Below are 17,156 nucleotides of genomic sequence, written 5' to 3'. Positions count from 1 at the left end.
TGTCCCGAGTGTTACCGTTTTGAAGCTGCAGTGTTGGGTGGGACTCGGTGACAGGGGGTGATCCTTACAATATATCGGAACTTTTAATTGTACACTGAGTTCTTTGTATTCTGGGGAGAAAAAAAAATTTATTAAAATCCCAAGGAAAACTCCAGTTAGATACGTACTGTGAATAGCCTGTGATTTCTGACTTGCAGCCTTTCTAACAGAATGTGGGCCTGGATTTCCAACAGCAGTGAGAGATGCATTGACGGAAATCACAGCGAGCACACGGGATTAGAAGCAGACGCTTCTCAAACTCATTTTGAAGTCATGCATACAAACATTTTCATGAGAACAGTTTTCCTTTCCCTATTCTAAATTGCTCATCGCACTCACTGTTTCAGCAAAGGTTAAAATATAAAAAAAGTGCTAACAGCATGAACTTCAGAACCACCAGGACAGGCAGCTAGGGGGATGGCTGTGGACATAGCGCCCTGAGGCAGGCCCCTTGCTGAAAAGAAAAAAAAAAATGCATGCCACTAATGGCATCCGGTCCCATCACTCCATGGCAAATAGATGGGGAAACAATGGAAACAGTGTCAGACTTTGTTTTTTGGGCTCCAAAATCACTGCAGATGGTGACTGCAGCCATGAAATTAAAAGACACTTACTCCTTGGAAGGAAAGTTACGACCAAGCTAGATAGCATATTCAAAAGCAGAGACATTACTTTGCCAACAAAGGTCCGTCTAGTCAAGGCAATGGTTTTTCCAGTGGTCATGTATGGATGTGAGAGTTGGACTGTGAAGAAAGCTGAGTGCCAAAGAATTGATGCTTTTGAACTGTGGTGTTGGAGAAGACTCTTGAGAGTCCCTTGGAGTGCAAGGAGATCCAGCCAGTCCATTCTAAAGGAGATCAGCCCTGGGTGTTAACTGGAGGGACTGATGCTAAAGCTGAAACTCCAGTACTCTGGCCACCTCATGCGAAGAGTCGACTCATTGGAAAAGACTCTGATGCTGGGAGGGATTGGGGGCAGGAGGAGAAGGGGACGACAGAGGACGAGATGGTTGGATGGCATCACGGACTCGATGGACGTGAGTTTGAGTGAACTCCGGGGGTTGGTGATGGACAGGGAGGCCTGGCGTGCTGCGATTCATGGGGTCGCAAAGAGTCGGACACAACTGAGCAACTGAACTGAACTGAACTGAACTGAATGGAACGGTGGCCAGAATCAGGACAAGGACCTGCACGCTCTTGGTTTGTCCTCCCTGAGCTGTCTGTGTTACGTGTGCATATGCACGCATGTGTTAAACACCGTCAGAGAAAGACAGAAAGAAAGATCTGCAAAGGCAAAGTAGCTTATGTATCTAGAAGCATAAATCTGCATCAGTAATTGAGACTATCACTGCCGTCAATGCAAAACAGTCATTATTTTTATTTTTCAACTCTACCCATGGAACTGTGTTTGAGTTTCATTAAAATCCCCCAGTATTCCCTGGAGTAGACGTTAATGTAGGTAAAAGGTGGGTTTTCATAAATGATAATGAACAATTATTAACAACTGTTTAATCAGCATGCACCTTCTCTGATTAAAATACATGCTTTGTACATTAGCTGCCATTGTGGGGCGGTTTAATAGTAAAAGCCAGGCACCCTTTGAAAACACTCTTTAGTAACAGGCCATTATTGCTTATCCAGATGGCCCATCATTTGTATTAATGACAAACTTAATTTCTTGAGTAAATTTTCACCAACTGTTCCCCCTTTATTTTTATTACTCAGTGAAATTTATCTGAAGCAAAAATATAATAAAGCGTGACATATGCATCACGGAATTAAAGTGGAGATTAATTAAAGCTGACTCCAGCTGAAGGCAGAGCCCCAGGCGTTAGACGGGGATTCAAAATTCTACCGAACACTGGAATTGACCAGGCGCTTTTAAAAAAGGCTGATGTCTGGGTCTGACCCCATACCAATTAAATCAGAGTGGGGCCTGGCATTGATAGATTTTAGAAGTTTTCTGGGTGATTCGAACGTGGAGACAGATGATGGCATACACAGTCCATTAACTGATTTCCACATCAATTTACACACACACACACATGCATGACATATATCATACCATTATACCTTAAAGGACGTTTGTTTCTGTCCAAAGTGTCCTTTAGTGGGAGCGAGGCTCAAGAGGCAGGGGACACATGTCTACTACGCACAGCTGATTCATTCTGCACGGCAGAGACTCACACAACACGGGGGAGAAACTATTTGTTGTTGGTGTTGTTTTAGTTGCTCAGTACCATTCGACTCTTAGGAGACCCTGCGGGCTGTAACCCACCAGGCTCCCTTGTCCATGGGATTTCCCAGGCAAGAACACCAGAATGGATTGCCATTTCCTTCTCCAGGGGATCTTTCCTACCCAGGGTTCAAACCCACGTCTCCTTCATTGGCGGGCAGATTCTTTACTGCTGAGCCGCCAGGGAAGCTCAAAGAAAATATACCCCAAATTAAAATAAATTAAAACAACAACAGCAAACAATAAAACACCAAAATGTCCTTTAGACATCTGCCTCGTGAGACATTTGACCCATCCCATGCCAAAAGGTCCTTGATATTTGCATGCAGGCTCAGTTGCTTAGTCGTGTCCAACTCTTGCGACTCTATGGACTGTAACCCACCAGACTCCTCTTGTCCATGGGTTTATCCAGGCAAGCATGCTGGAGTGCGTTGCCATGCCCTCCTCCAGGAATCTTCCTGAAGCAGGGATCGAGCCCATGTCTCTTATGTCTCCTGAACCGGCAGGCGGGTTTTTTACCACTAGTGCCACCTAGGCGATCTTCTGGGAAGATTACTGTTTCATTAAGAAACCAAACACCCTTTCCGTCTCTGGATTCTCACTGAGATTTCAAATCAAACTCTGTGTCATAGGTTTTAAGCTAATATAGCTGGAGGTTACTTCACAGGCATGGAGACATTATTTTTATACAGATAACAAGAACACTTTCTCTTCCTACTGTATTTCTTTTAGGGATCCTGTCATTTTTCAACAGGGGTTCAAAAATTAAATTCAAGGGAGATGGGAGGGGGGTTCAGGGTGGGGAACCCGTGTACACCCGTGGCGGATTCATGGTGATGTATGGGAAAACCAATACAATATTGTAAAGTAAAAAATAAATATATAAATAAATAAAAATTAAAAATAAATCCAACATTTTAATGAGATTAATTCATGCCTATAATCTCCTTTAATGTGAATCGCCAATATTTAGGGGTTGGTCAACAATAAACGTATTAGCTAATTTTCTTGCCATATTCTGCATCACAATCTGCTAATGTCAGATTGAAACACACAAACACTACTGGAATAAAGGTCTTTTTCAAAGAGTTCTCCTTATCCAGGATTAAACACAAAGCCTAGAGATATGGGCCACAAAGGAGGCTGAGCACTGAAGAACTGAGGTCTTAGAAATGTGGTATTGGAGAAGACTCCTGAGAGTCCCTTGTGCCGGGGGCCGGCGTGAGGAACTCCGCCGATGGCAAAGGTCATGAGGAAGGAGGCTTGGCATACGCAAAGGTGGGATCGAGCCTTAGGAAACCCCCTGTTCCCGAGCATCTACCCGCAAAACCAGAGTCTGCCTACTTTACTGTTTCATGCTCTCGCCTACACCTCTGACTCTATGGGGGGCTGTTCCCCACCAGTTCTCTCGGAGAAGGAGTAAACGTGCAGCTCCAGTTAATAAAAATTCCTGGGCGTGACAAGAGTGTTTCAACTTACAAACTCCTCTGAAGGTTCTCTCTAGCCTGCCTGAGCAGGTTCGTCCGGCCACATGTGATTGTTTACAGCCTCCCAGCCATGAGAGGCACGAGATGCTTTAAAACTTTCTAAATACAGACTCTTTTGAGAAGTTAAAAAATTATTAGTATAGTATAGTGGGTTGATTAGGAATTATATTGGTGAAGGGGTTTTTCATTTATTGCGCCAATAATTACTGCTAATTCCCTGCCCTGGGTGTGACAAGGGTGTTTCAGGTCAAACCTCTCTGCTGACAGACTAGCTTGTGTGACAACCTCTCAACCATAAACAGCACAGAGAGTTTGGAGTATTTTGAAAGTCTTAATTAGCATAGTGCTTTTCTCATTGTTGAGTCAATGACTGCCGCCAGGCCTCCATATCCTTAGGCACCTGGGAATATATTAATCAATGTATTTGGAATATAGAAAAGGAAATATAGTAGTTTTTGATGTTAGCAATACTACACTTTTTGAGTTAACGAATTTTCTCTTTTGTTATAGATCACTGTACTTTGTTATAAATCACTGTGTCCTTGCTATGCAAAAATGTAACTTTATCACTATCTTAAGACTAAATAGATCTTCAGGGGAACATTGGTGAAGGGTTTTCATTTGTTGAGCTAATATTTGCTGCTAAATCTCCATATTCCCTGCCCTTATAATGAATATAACTAGCATATAGGAAAAATAAGTATTAACCGTTAAGATTAATCATGTTAAGCCTTAGGCTAAGTAAGTTCCTTTCTTGGTTGTAACCTGCTACACCCTCACCCTACAGGAATGCAGCTTTTTCTGCTACCTTCAGAGGGTGGCGCCTGGTTTAAGAAAAAACACCCTTGTAAAAAATAAGTTTTTTGGTTATCAGAAAGAAAGGATCATAAAATGTCAGCAGGCCTCATGGCCAGAAGATGATGTAAAACCCATAAGACCTTTGTATAATTTTATATGAAGCACTGGATTGTGACAAGGGTCAGGTCTGCAGACCCCCGCGTGACTCTGTATTCATCCTATGTATAACAAAAGGTATATAAACAAACCTAAAAAATAAAGAAATCGGATCAGTTTCTGGAAAGACTGATTCCCCCGTGTCGTTTTCTTCCCTTCCGGCTGAATTCCCATCTGGTACATGGGTACTCACCAAGCCTACTAACTTTGCCTGGGCTTCTAAGATCAGACCGGGGAGGCCTCAATGCCTCCTCTCCTTCGGGAGAACGGAAAGATGCCTGTGGCCTACGTAAGTGGTGATTGGTATTCCACGTAAACCAAGTTATTCAGTCTCCTTTTCTCCACTAATTTTCCTACTACACTATCCGTTTCTAATCTCTCTATATATCTGTAATTAAATAAGTTTTTTCCTAGGACGCCTACTCTGTCTCCCCTTCGAGTTACCCTGCATCCACCGGGGCTGGACCCCGGCACCCTTGGACTGCAAGGAGATCACACCAGTTCACCCTAAAGGAGATCAGTCCTGAATATTCATTGGAAGGACTGATGCTGAAGCTGAAGCTCCAATACTTCGGCCACCTGATGTGAAGAATTGACTCACTGGAAAAGACGTTGATGCTGGGAAAGATTGAGGGCAGGAGGAGAAGAGGGCAACAGAGGATGAGATGGTTGGATGGCATCACTGATTCAATGGACATGAGTTCGATCAAACTCCAGAAGATGGTGAAGGACAGGGAAGCCTGGTGGCTGCAGTTCATGAGGTCACAAAGAATCAGACACGACTTAGTGGCTGGACAATGACAAAGAGATACTGAAAACATCACAGACTTCAGAGCCCTGGCTAAGGTGCCAGAGAAAGAAAGAGAATGGCTCAAAAGTGCCACTCTGGGACCCAATGGATTTGCATGTGAATTCCCATGTAGCCCCAGGAAGGCTTCTAGATGTCCGTCAGCTTTCTGAGAAGGTGCTGCAAGAGCTCGTGATCATAAGGGAAGAACTTCTGAGTTACAGGAATAACTCCAGAAATTGTAGCCACTATTGATTGTTAGCAGAAGGCTAAATGGAACCATGCTCGCAGTCAGCACTCCTGGGGCTTTGGATCTGCAGACTCATTATTGTAAAGCTGAGCTTTTTCCTGGTTAGTTGTCATCAAAAGAACTCAACTGACTCTTATCTAAAGTGACCTGATACATATTTTCAAATACATTAATTCTTCCTATTATATTTTGTAGCACTTCCTTTTAATCACCCTGGTGTAGGCATACCCCAGAGATACTTTAAGTTTAGTTCCAGACCAGGGCAGGAACAAGAATGTGGCAATAAGGCTAATCACATGTATCTTTTGGTTCCCCAGAACCAAACTTCTTGGTGAATGCAGGGGATTCACCGAGAAATGTTATGCATACACCACACTGCACTCCAGTAAGTGTGCAATAGCATTGTGTCTAAAGAAAATGTACATAATTAAAAGCTACTTTACTGCTAAAAATACGCGGGCCTTCAGCAAGTCTCAGCAGTAATACTAATGCTCACCGATCACAGACCGTCGTAACAAATATAATGATAACAAACAAGCGTGGCATGGGAGAATTACTGAAGCATGACAGAAAGACATGGACTGGGCAGATGCTATTGGAAGAATGGCACCAGCAAAGCGTGCTTGATGAAGGGTTGTCCCAAAACTTTAATTTGTAAACAACGCAATGTCTGTGAAGTCGAACGAAACGGAGTGCAATAAAAGGCCTGACTTCACTCTACAGGGAAGAAGATACACCTGCCCTCGCCAACTCACTTATTTATATTAAACAACTGGATTTGCTGAAAAACTTCACTATGAAAAAAACGATGGCATATAAAATTTATTAAAAGTTTATTGCCTCTATATTTAATAGAATAAATAAATAAATAATAGTGTATCATAAGAGAAATACACAAAAAAAATATACCCATAAGAAGGTAGCAATTAAAGCTTAGGAAATGTATTATATAATAATAATGAACCTTTAACTTTCCAACAACCTTTGAAACGTTCTGGAATCAGATGCTGGCTCTGTGTGTTCTTCCTTGAGTTGCTTAAATTCTCTGAACCTCAGTTTCCTCAGCTCTAAAATGGTGATATTGTTTAAGTTAAAAAGTTTTGCGGGGAAAAAATTTCATTAAATGTGCACTTTCCATGCTCAAAATTGCTTTCTTCGGCTTCATTTTTTTTGTTCCCCCCAAAATGTTTTCAAAACTGTTAACCTGAAGACCTCTAACCACACTATTTTTAAACATAGACTACAATATTATTACAAGAAGTACATTACAATAGCGTGTCATTAATTAATCTGCTTATTTTTCAATAGGACTCGGAATAGAACTATACTAGGGTTCTGATATGTAAAAAAATTAATTTCCTCATTCTATTTTTTTCTTATATTGTGTTATCAATAGTGCGGTGAGTTCCTGAAAAGATTCCAGAAGATTCCAGAAAATTAGATTCCAGAAAATTAGATAGAGAAAATGTTCTCAGAGCTAGACATTTAATGAATGCATGATTTGGGAGTTTAAATATGAAACAAGGTTAGGGTAATTTCTTGTATTCGTAGATCAGTTCATTGAGCTGAAAATAGATTATATTGATACCTAACAGTCTATCCGAACATGTGCTATGATTAAATACCACAATGAAGTATCACCCCCCACGCAGTCAGAATGGCCATAATTAAAAAATCTACAAATGCTGGAGAAGATGTGGAGGAAAAGGCGCCCTAAAATAGGTTAGAAACAAGGGCCTACTGTACAGCATCGGGAATTATACTCGATTTCTTGTAATGGCCTATAATGGAAAAGAATCTGAAAGGGAATCTATATATATACATAACTTGATCGCTTTGCTGTACACCAGTCAATAAAACACTGCACAAATTAACTATACTTCAATCAAAAAAATCAGAGGAACAATACATGGGACTTGCCATAAGAGGGGTGAAAGCAGAAGCCTTTTCCTCACTAAGGTTTTCCTAGTTCTTCTCCCAAGATATCCACTTAGAATTAGTCCTTCTCACATTTGTGCCCCACCTACCTCACTGTAATACGCATACCTTTCCTAGTGCCTAATGCAGAGTCTGGAACTTGGTACACATACAAAAAACATTTGTTGAATGAATGAACCACAGAGGACTCTGATGCAAATGAGCCAGAAAATATGGACCCTTCCAGGTTCCGAGAAAACACTTTCTTACAGAGCAGAGACCACAGCACTCTCACTTTTCTCATCTGTAAAATGGAATTATGTACATCAAGAGCAAATGGCTTGAGTTCAACTGATGGGTTCAGTTGATGGCTGTTAATATATCCTCTGGGCTTCCTTGGTGGCTCAGATAGTAAAGAATCTGCCTGCAAAGCGGGAGGCTGAGGTTCACTCCCTGGGTCGGGAAGATTCCCTGGAGAAGGGAACGGCAACCCACTCCAGTATGCTTGCCTGGAGAATCCCATGGACACGGGAGCCTGGTGGGCTACGGTCCATGAGCTGGCAAAGAGTTGGACATGACTGAGCGACTAACACTTCCACTTTCTTTCCATATGTCCACTGATTTCTTTCTGTATCATATCTAGGATAGTGATTTCACAACTAGGGATTGCATGGGGTTTTTTGAAGGTTGAGGTTGACAAACTATATAATCTTATTTCATAGAACTTTAGAAGTCCAGGCATTTGGCTTTTTCCAAACCTTTGAACACTTAGCCCAAACCTGAGTTATTCTTCACCAGGACTTTCCAAGAAATCTCCCTCTTTAGAAAAGATTTTGTAAGCAGGAAAATGTTTCAAACCCTTGAAGACTCTTCTGAAATCCACTTAGAGGAAGCCTCACTTGATGACTGGTCAGCTGTCATGATCTTATCCTCCACAACAGAAGCTTTTACTTTGAACGACTGTGTTATCTTTTCAAACTCTCTGTATTCTTATAGCAGACTGCTGAGAAGCAGTTTACAGACTGCATGGTTTAGGTCTCATTTCACGTGGCTGCATGCTATGTGTCTAGTGGGAAATTGGGGGAAATTATTGAATGTTAAATCATTAGCTTCCACTACTTTGTTCTTTATGACTTTGGTGAAGATCTGTAGCCTGCAGAGCTTGGCAATAGCAACTGTTGGGAGAACACACTCTAGCATTTATTAAAATAATATTTATATAATCTTAGAGTTTTCTCATTTATTCTAGATGGTACAGGCATACCGTATTTTATTGTGCTTCACAGACACTGCCTTTTTCACCAGTTGAAGCTCTCGAGTTACCTTGGGTCAGGTAACTCTACCAGCATCAGCTTTTCAACAGTAGTTGCTCAACTCATGCCTCTGTGTCATATTTTGGTAATTCTTGCAATATTTCAAACTTATTATTATTATTATTATATTTGTTATGGTGACTTGTGATCATTGATCTTTGGTGTTTCTACAAAGACTTGCTGAAGGCTCAGATGATGGTGCTTTTTAGGAATGAAGTCTTTATTATTAGGGTGCAGACATCAGTGCTGGTTTTTTTTTTTTTGTTTTAGATTTAAGCTATAGCACACTTAATAGATACAGTGTAGTACAAACATTACTTTCATATGCACTGTGAAACAAAAGGAAACGCATGTGACCAGGTTTGGCAGTATTTGCTTTTTCTCTGTGGTCTGGAGCTGAGTCAGCAGTATCTCAGAGGGGCACCTGTATATTATGGACGATCTCGACATACTCAGCAATGAAAAGAATAACCCAATAAACCTCATCTGCAATCAACCGACTTCAACAATTATCAACAATTACCACATCATGGCCAATTCTGCCTTATCCATTTCCTTGTCCATTACCCTCAAAATTAGATTCACTGAAGCAATTCTCAGACACTCTGTCATTTAACTGCAAATATTTGAGTATAATTCTCTAAGCTACAATGTCTTTTGAAAAGTACCTTCACATTATCTATATCACATATAATTTCTATCAAGAATAAATTTTTAATTTTGTCAAATACCAAGATTTCACATTACATTAATTCATAATTTTTACACTTAAGCAAATCAGGACCCACATAATGCCTATATACATAACTGATTTATACATCTCTTAGAGCTCCTTAGATCTGGCAGTCACCTTCTTCTTGCATTTTACATGTTGAAGAAATCAGGTCATTCGTCTTGCACTGTTTCTCACAGCTTAGATTTTGTTGGGTGAACTCTTGTGGTTTAGTTTATCGTTCTTTCATCAGCTATTTTTTTAATTTTTATTTTTTTGATGAGGGCCATTTTTACAGTCTTCATTGAATTTGCTACAAATATTGCTCCTGTCTTATAATTTGAATTTTGGGGCCTTGAGGCATGTGGGATCTCAGCTCTCGGACCAGGAATCGAACTCAGAATGGAAGGTGGAGTCTTAACCACTGGCCCGCCAGGGAAGTCCGTCCTCCGTCCCCAGGTTCTGTTAGTTAGTAGCTGCATCAATGCACCTCATGACACTCAGGACTTTTCCTTTCCTTCCTTCTGTCCTCCTTTCTTTCCATCCTCCCTTCCTCGGCAGGACACTTGACAAGCATCTGGTATACTGCCGCCCTTCTTTGCAAGTCCGCTGTGAGTGGTCCTCACGGCAGAGATGCCTAGATCCATCACTTATCAGGGGCGGTAACGCTGACTTGCTCTAATCCCATCATTCATTCTTCATTTATTTGTAGTGAGATCGCACCAAGTTATACTTATAAAGTAACTTGGGGAGAATCCGGACCTTCGTAGTATCAAGGCTTTCTAATAATGCCGGAGGCCTGTTTCATTTTTCACCTGTAATTATGCACCTTCCAGGGGCATTTTAGCTCTCACTTAGGCCAGCTGCTAGCTTTGATGATGTGAATGTTTTCTTCTTTTCCTCTGTCTTCTGGTAAACTGCCTTAAGGACACGCAAAAGTCCTTTGTTTGACGCGCCGATGCACACGTACCACTGTGTCAGGCCCTCTCGCTGTCTGCAGCCGTATTTTCATTCGTCCTCTTCAGCTGTCTAAATAGCAATAATCTCTGGACCCGAAAAATACGTTTGCCTCTTCCTGTCACATCGTGCCTTAAATTCCCTTCGCTTTACTAACATCAGTGGTACCACGATGTCTAAGGGCACTAGCGTTTCCTATTAGCTGAAACAAACTCTCAGGTAAAGTATCACAAGCTGTCAGCGAGTCTTCGGGAGCTTCTTGAGCATACCGAGGATGGCGGTCCTGATTTTTGGAGTACTTCTTAGAATCTTCTCAAACTGTCCCTGTCCTAAATATATGTCAGGTTTCTTACGGAAAATGCTTATGAACGAACGATTGTCAAGAAATATATAAATATATGTTTTCCTACGCCTGAGCAAGAAGAACCACTAGCAAATTTACTACAGATTTTTTCTTACGAGTGTGCTCTTTAAATTTTAATTGAAACATGTCTGCTAGTGATCGGTCACTCAGTCGTGTCCGACTCTTGGTGACCTCATGGACCGCAGCCCAGCAGGCTCCTCTGTCCCTGGGATTCTCCAGGCAAGAATACTAGAGTGAGTTGCCATTCTCTTCTCCAGGGGATCTTCCCAACCCAGGGATCGAGCCTTGGTCTCCTGCATTGCAGGCAGATTCTTTACCGTCTGAGCCACCAGGAGAGCAAGATTTTTTCTTATCAGCTTCCTCTTTAAATTTCAGCTGAAACACATCTGCTAAGCTTGTTATATGCATAAAGTGGTATCACACCTGACTGCAGCTCTGTGGGGGCTGACACTCTAATGAGAAGCCCATAGGTCAACAAGCTCAAAGCAGAATAGAACAGATACTTATAAAGACATTAAGACCCTTCTGGGTTTGGTTCTGAATATAATATTGATCTGGTAAGCATTCTGCTGCAAGTTTCCAGTGGAATACGACATGCGGAAGTTCACCATTCTATCAGCAACTTCAGAGTCTAAAATGCATCATTCAAACCAATGGCCTGTAGCACACTGCACAGGCAAATTCAGGAATCTGCTAAATCCACCATAAGTTGAGACATGATTCCTCACAAAGAAAATAATTTGATTTTTCAAAATGCCAGCAAGCAATGGCCAACCTACCCAGCAAACTAAAGGCACGTCTTTCAAAATATTTATTGTTTTCTTAATTTAAGTCTAAAACACTTGGCCTTGAGCTTTTACTTGGTCTTAAGTAAAGCTTTTGGTATTTAACAGATTTGTTTTTTTAGATTAAAAAAAAGCCATTCTTTGTTATATAAAAATCTCAGATCATGTATATGTGGTTAACTATATAATTAAAATATTTAACTTAAGGAAAGAATGATAAGGGACACATGTAACTGTAGTAAAGATGTTAGTTTTCATGAAAAGATAATATGAATGTTTTGTACATTTCAGCTGCCAGCATAGGCCTGATGGGTGCCCAGGAGTGGGTGCAGAGGGGAGCCTGGGAGCCCAGCCTGTGTGGACACTGCCCACCTGTGATTTTTGCGTGTCACTAACCAGGAGATGCAGAAACTGTGAGTCTCCTTAGAGACCAGAAATCTGTCTAAGACAAAAATGTAAGGAATCAATACGACTGGCATCAACATTCAAACGTGGGGGCTGAGCTGCGCTGGTGGAGGCGGCTGCGGGCCTGCGTCTCGCGTGGGACAGCCTGCTGCCAGCTCTTCTCTGCCTCCTTCCTTACAGGCATCACTGCTTCTCTTAATAATGAGCCGTAGATAAACGGAACCACGGAGTCCTCCCTTTCGCACGAATCCACGGCCGCAGAAGCACAAAGGGAGCAGCAAACTCTGGCCTCCTTGGTATTATTTCAGCGGAGAATTTGGGGCGAGCTTTGCAGAGAAATGATTCATGATGATTCACCCTGGATTAAGTGAGTCAGCACGATTGAGACCTAGTCACAGGGCTTTGCACCCCGTTTTTAGGGGGGTAAAAGCCGAACTGGAAAAGGTTTTTGGGTGTTCCCACTTCCAGAGGTGATCGTAGCTAGCCACCATTTCTTACACACGTGCAGAGAGCTGGAAAATGACCCCAGAACCTCCTTAATGGGCAGCTTGTCTACGCTCACAGCTCTGTGGGTCTGTTGCCATCTTGACATTACAGAAAAGGAAACCAAGCTCATTACAGACTCTACATGTTGGCCAAGACAGCTCTGCTAGTAAAAGTCACAGAATTGGGTTTCAACCTCATGCTAGTTAATTTCTTATCCGGTGTCACTAATCACCCTAAGCACTGCATACTTGAAATTTTTCATGTAATATAATACAGTGTGGCTTTTCCTTTTTCCACCTGTATCTTTTACAGGTTTATTTTTCCTTCTCTGCTGAAGCAAATTTTATTTCTATTCTTAACATTTAATTTTTACATACACTTAATTCAATTAAACTATTTGCACTATACTAATAGCATGCCTAAAGAACGGAGTGCCTTTCAAGTCCCTTAAATTGTAAATGGATTAAAAATAATCAATGCCTCTTTAACCTCCTTTTATGAGTTGTCCATTAGTCATACGAATGCATGTGGCGTAAAGCTGAATTTACAAATAAGAACATTGAGCGTGAAAGAGTATGTCCATTCCGATTTTTGGCCAGGGGTTTCTAAAGACCTTCACCCTCATTTCAGAGATGCCAACACTGTCTCTGCCCCAGTTGAAATGACATTTCTATAAATACTGCTCCGGTCTTCATTTAATACTGTCTTTTAAACAAGCACCTCTGTTTAAAACTAAATGATTAGGCCAGTTTACAAGGTCATATAAAAATGATGACTATGTCAACAAACCAGGGACATTAATTTAAAACAGGGTGGCGAAGTACTTCTTTTAATTATATGTGTGCAAGAAATCATGGGGACAGTCTCTAATGAATTCACAAAAGGTAACTATTAGCTGGAAAAACCATTCCAGTTAACAAAATTTCAAAAGAAATCTACTTACTTGTTCAAATTCATTCTTTTGAAATTCTTCAAATCCGAAGATGTCCAGAATCCCAACGCCCCATGTCTGTGAGCTGAAAAGGAACAGAACACAGCTGAACGGGCATCCTTAACCCTGCCCACGGCCACTCCAGGTCGGAGAAACCTGGCCACTGCACACGTCGTTGATAACCTAACGGTGATCTTAACCTGGTGAAAAACTGAAAATTAGGAGGGAAAAGTGTTCTTTGAATGCTTCGATTCAAACAGACTCATTAACAAAAATGCATTTGATATCTAAGTACAAACTGCAACAATAAACGGATGGTTTAACATTTGCTTCTCTGAAACACTTTCTCTGTCGTCTCCTTCAACCAGACTTGCATCCTCTGAAGGACTTTGCAGCTACCTGTTGAGTGGGTCTCCTCAGCTAAAACTTGTACCTTGCCAGGCTACCCCAAGAGCAAGTCAAGCCATTTCTCCTCACACATAAGTACAACATGAGTTAACCCCATTAAGCCACACGCATGTTCTTTCACAGATTAAACTGAGCCACTCCAAAAATCATGCTGTTCCTCAAAGTGTTCTTGTAAATAAAGAAGAAACATGAAGAGCATGAAATGCGGGTGCAAAATGGACAAGGATCCAAGTAATGACTTCATTCTCCCGCATAAACGATCATCCTCAGAACTCGCTCGTCTGGGACGGTCAAAGCACAGACGCCGGCCGCCTCGCTCTATCAGCCCATGTGTCCGGTCCTGCACCCTTCTTCAACCCCCCACCTCTTTCCACGCCACACACGGAGTGAGTGAGGAGAGGAGGGGGACCTTGCTTGACTCAGCAACACCAACAACCTGCATCCTGTGGGGCTGTGGGGGCAGCACAGGGTGGCTTGGGGGGTACCCCTGAGGAGCTTCTTGCAAAGAAAGGCCTGGATGCTTCTGGAACACTGGTCAGCCCACCCCTCACGTTAATGTCTCTCTGCAGCACATCTGCAGGGGGAATGCACTCCGCATTTTCCGCCAGTGGGAGTGACGGTCCCTCACCATGACAGTGCTCCCGTACCACGATGGTGCTCCCTGTCCCATCACCAGTCTCCTTGTCGGCACAGAGGGTGCGGGCTTTGCTTCTGTTTGCTTGGCCGCGCCGCATGGCTTGCGGGATCCACTATCCTGTCTCTATTTACTGCTGGTAGTACAAATATGAGCTTCCTAAGTAGGAAGGAGAGCACTTTTAAAGCCCTAATACAAGCATCGCGGGGCAAACAGTGTGAGTCAGTTAAGGAAGCAGCGAACCATTCACTGGAGGTCTCTAGGTAACTGATTCAGTATTTTAGAAAAGAAAAGAAAAATAAAGTCTTTCCCCCTGTGTCCAAATAAACTCTACATGGTTTAGCGAGTCAAATGCTAGAACAGGAAGCTATAAACACATACAGGAAAACAAATGTAACCATTTTTTCCCCCTTGCTTTCAGTTCTGCGAAAGGTCGAAGGAAAACATTCAAAAGTATGATTAGGCAGATACTAAATTCCTCTGGATGATAAATAGTATAAATGTAATTAAATTCTGTTAGAGGTCACTATTGTTCAAAATGCATGGTCTCTTTCATGTTCACAGATCTTCTGCCCGCCCCGCCTCTTTCCACCATCTTTACAATGTGGACAGAGGGACGTCGGGGGTGAAGCTCGCTCAGTGGGGACCGTGGTGCTGAGGTTCAGGCTGACCTGTCGCTTTGCTGCGTGTGTGTGTGTGCTTTCCATGTAACGAGCTGCATCATTTCTCTTGTAGGAGGCTAGTGATGAAGCTTGTCAAGTTTTGGAGTTACTCCCATCTTCGCAAGTATCCGGATTCAAACACTTTTTAGTTGGATAACTTTGGCAAAGTCATTAATACTTAAATTTTCTGAGCTGCAGTTTCATCATCTGTAAATCTAAGATAACCAATCACATTTATCCAGCTAGACATTTCCTATGTAAGAAGTGAGGTAAAGAAAGTTCCAGAGTAATAGCTACTACACAGTGTGTCTCTAGTCGCTGGAAGTTGCTTTAAGAAAACGCTGTTTAAACGTGCTCTAGAAGTAAAGAGGGTGGCTAACAGAAGAAATGTAAACGTCAAATCAGCAAAGTAAAGTGTCAATCTCATGAAAACTGCAAAAGAAATAGAATTCTGAAAAATTATGATGAGAAAGATATTCCCGAACACTTTTGTTGGCGGCTGAAATTGGCAGGGCCTTCTTAAAAAACGACTTCCTTATGTGGCATAAAGCTTTGAAAAATTCATATCACTTGAACCAGGACTTCCACAAGCAAGAAACCAATACTAAGACAATGATCTGCAAGGCAATTAAAGACAGACTGATGCCCATTGTTACAGTTAAACAACAAAAAGAAGTAACAGATACCCCACTCTAACGACACAATTAATTAAACAACATGCATCCTAGGAGGGATTTAGTGAAGCTGTCAAGTTAACAGAAATCAATATATAAATTCTATACAAATAAGCCCTATTATATATCTAGAAGACCTGGAAAGAAGTACAGTCCATCTGAGAAGAGGACCTGGAAATGTCTTCAGTGGTAGACCTAGAGGTGACTTCTTAATGTTTACAATGTCCTATGTGTGTGAGCGTGCCCAGCCACTCAGTCGTGTCCGACTCTTGAGACCCCATAGACAGTAGCCCACCAGGCTCCTCTGTCCATGAGATCTCCGAGGCAAGAACACTGGAATGGGTTGCCATTTCCTCCTCCAGGGGATCTTCCCGGCCCAGGGATGAACCCTCAGCTCCTGCAGTGTCTCTTGCACTGCAGGTGTTACTGCTGAGCCACCAGGCTATTATAATTCTATCATTAGCCTTTGTTGGAAAGACGTGTGATTGAATGCAGAGTGGTCACCTTCTGAGCTGGTGGAGGAAGGGTAACTGTGACCTTCAGGGCAATGGAGCCCAGAAGAGACGGTGCAGACAGGGTCTGGTTTTTTAGGCATGGGAGGTGCCGCAGGGACCCCGGAGTCGGGGAAGAGCAGGGATGCTTCCTGACGGCCAGGTGCCGGCCCAGAGCACAGCTGGTCGCTGCCACCCTGCACCAGGACCGCGCGATCGGGCTCTCAGGTCCGACTCCCCAGAATGGCTCCTGGCTGCCTGCGCAGCGGGGCTCCGAGTGTAGACGGAAGTCAGGAGAAAGGAGGACAGCCATGAGTGGCCAGACCTCACACACACTCTCTCCCCTTCTGTAACAACAGGGGCTTTGTGTGGACAGAGGACGCCAAGGCGGTCCAGCTGCACGTGGGTGAGCATGGCGTTGATCCTGGTTCCGATTAGGGAAAGTAAATTATTAATTAGTAACGCAGACTAGCATGCATTTGGTTGAAAGAACACTCCTTTCATTTATTCACATTGCACACGTACCAAATTCCAAACTACATTTGGTTACCAGATAAGATGTTCAACAAAGATGGAGACAAAGGAAGAACCATTCTCAGGAAAAAAAATTAATCCAGGTTTAACGCAGTTTAAGGATTATTTTTGCAACTACTGACAGACAAAAT

General features: G+C 42.4%; 1 protein-coding gene across 1 annotated transcript in view; it reads right to left on the bottom strand.

Moving 5' to 3' along the window:
* MYO16 (myosin XVI) overlaps positions 1-17,156 on the bottom strand; it is a 397,000-nt gene that overhangs the window by 164,589 nt on the left and 215,255 nt on the right. Inside the window, exon 20 of the mRNA XM_068984571.1 lies at positions 13,635-13,707. Within this exon, the coding sequence (XP_068840672.1) occupies positions 13,635-13,707 (73 nt within the window). The remainder of the gene's footprint in view (positions 1-13,634; positions 13,708-17,156) is intronic.

This window comes from Capricornis sumatraensis, chromosome 12 (assembly GCF_032405125.1).
Source record: "Capricornis sumatraensis isolate serow.1 chromosome 12, serow.2, whole genome shotgun sequence".
In the NCBI taxonomy this organism is placed as follows: domain Eukaryota; kingdom Metazoa; phylum Chordata; class Mammalia; order Artiodactyla; family Bovidae; genus Capricornis; species Capricornis sumatraensis.
This window is presented reverse-complemented; position numbering and strand designations above follow the sequence as displayed.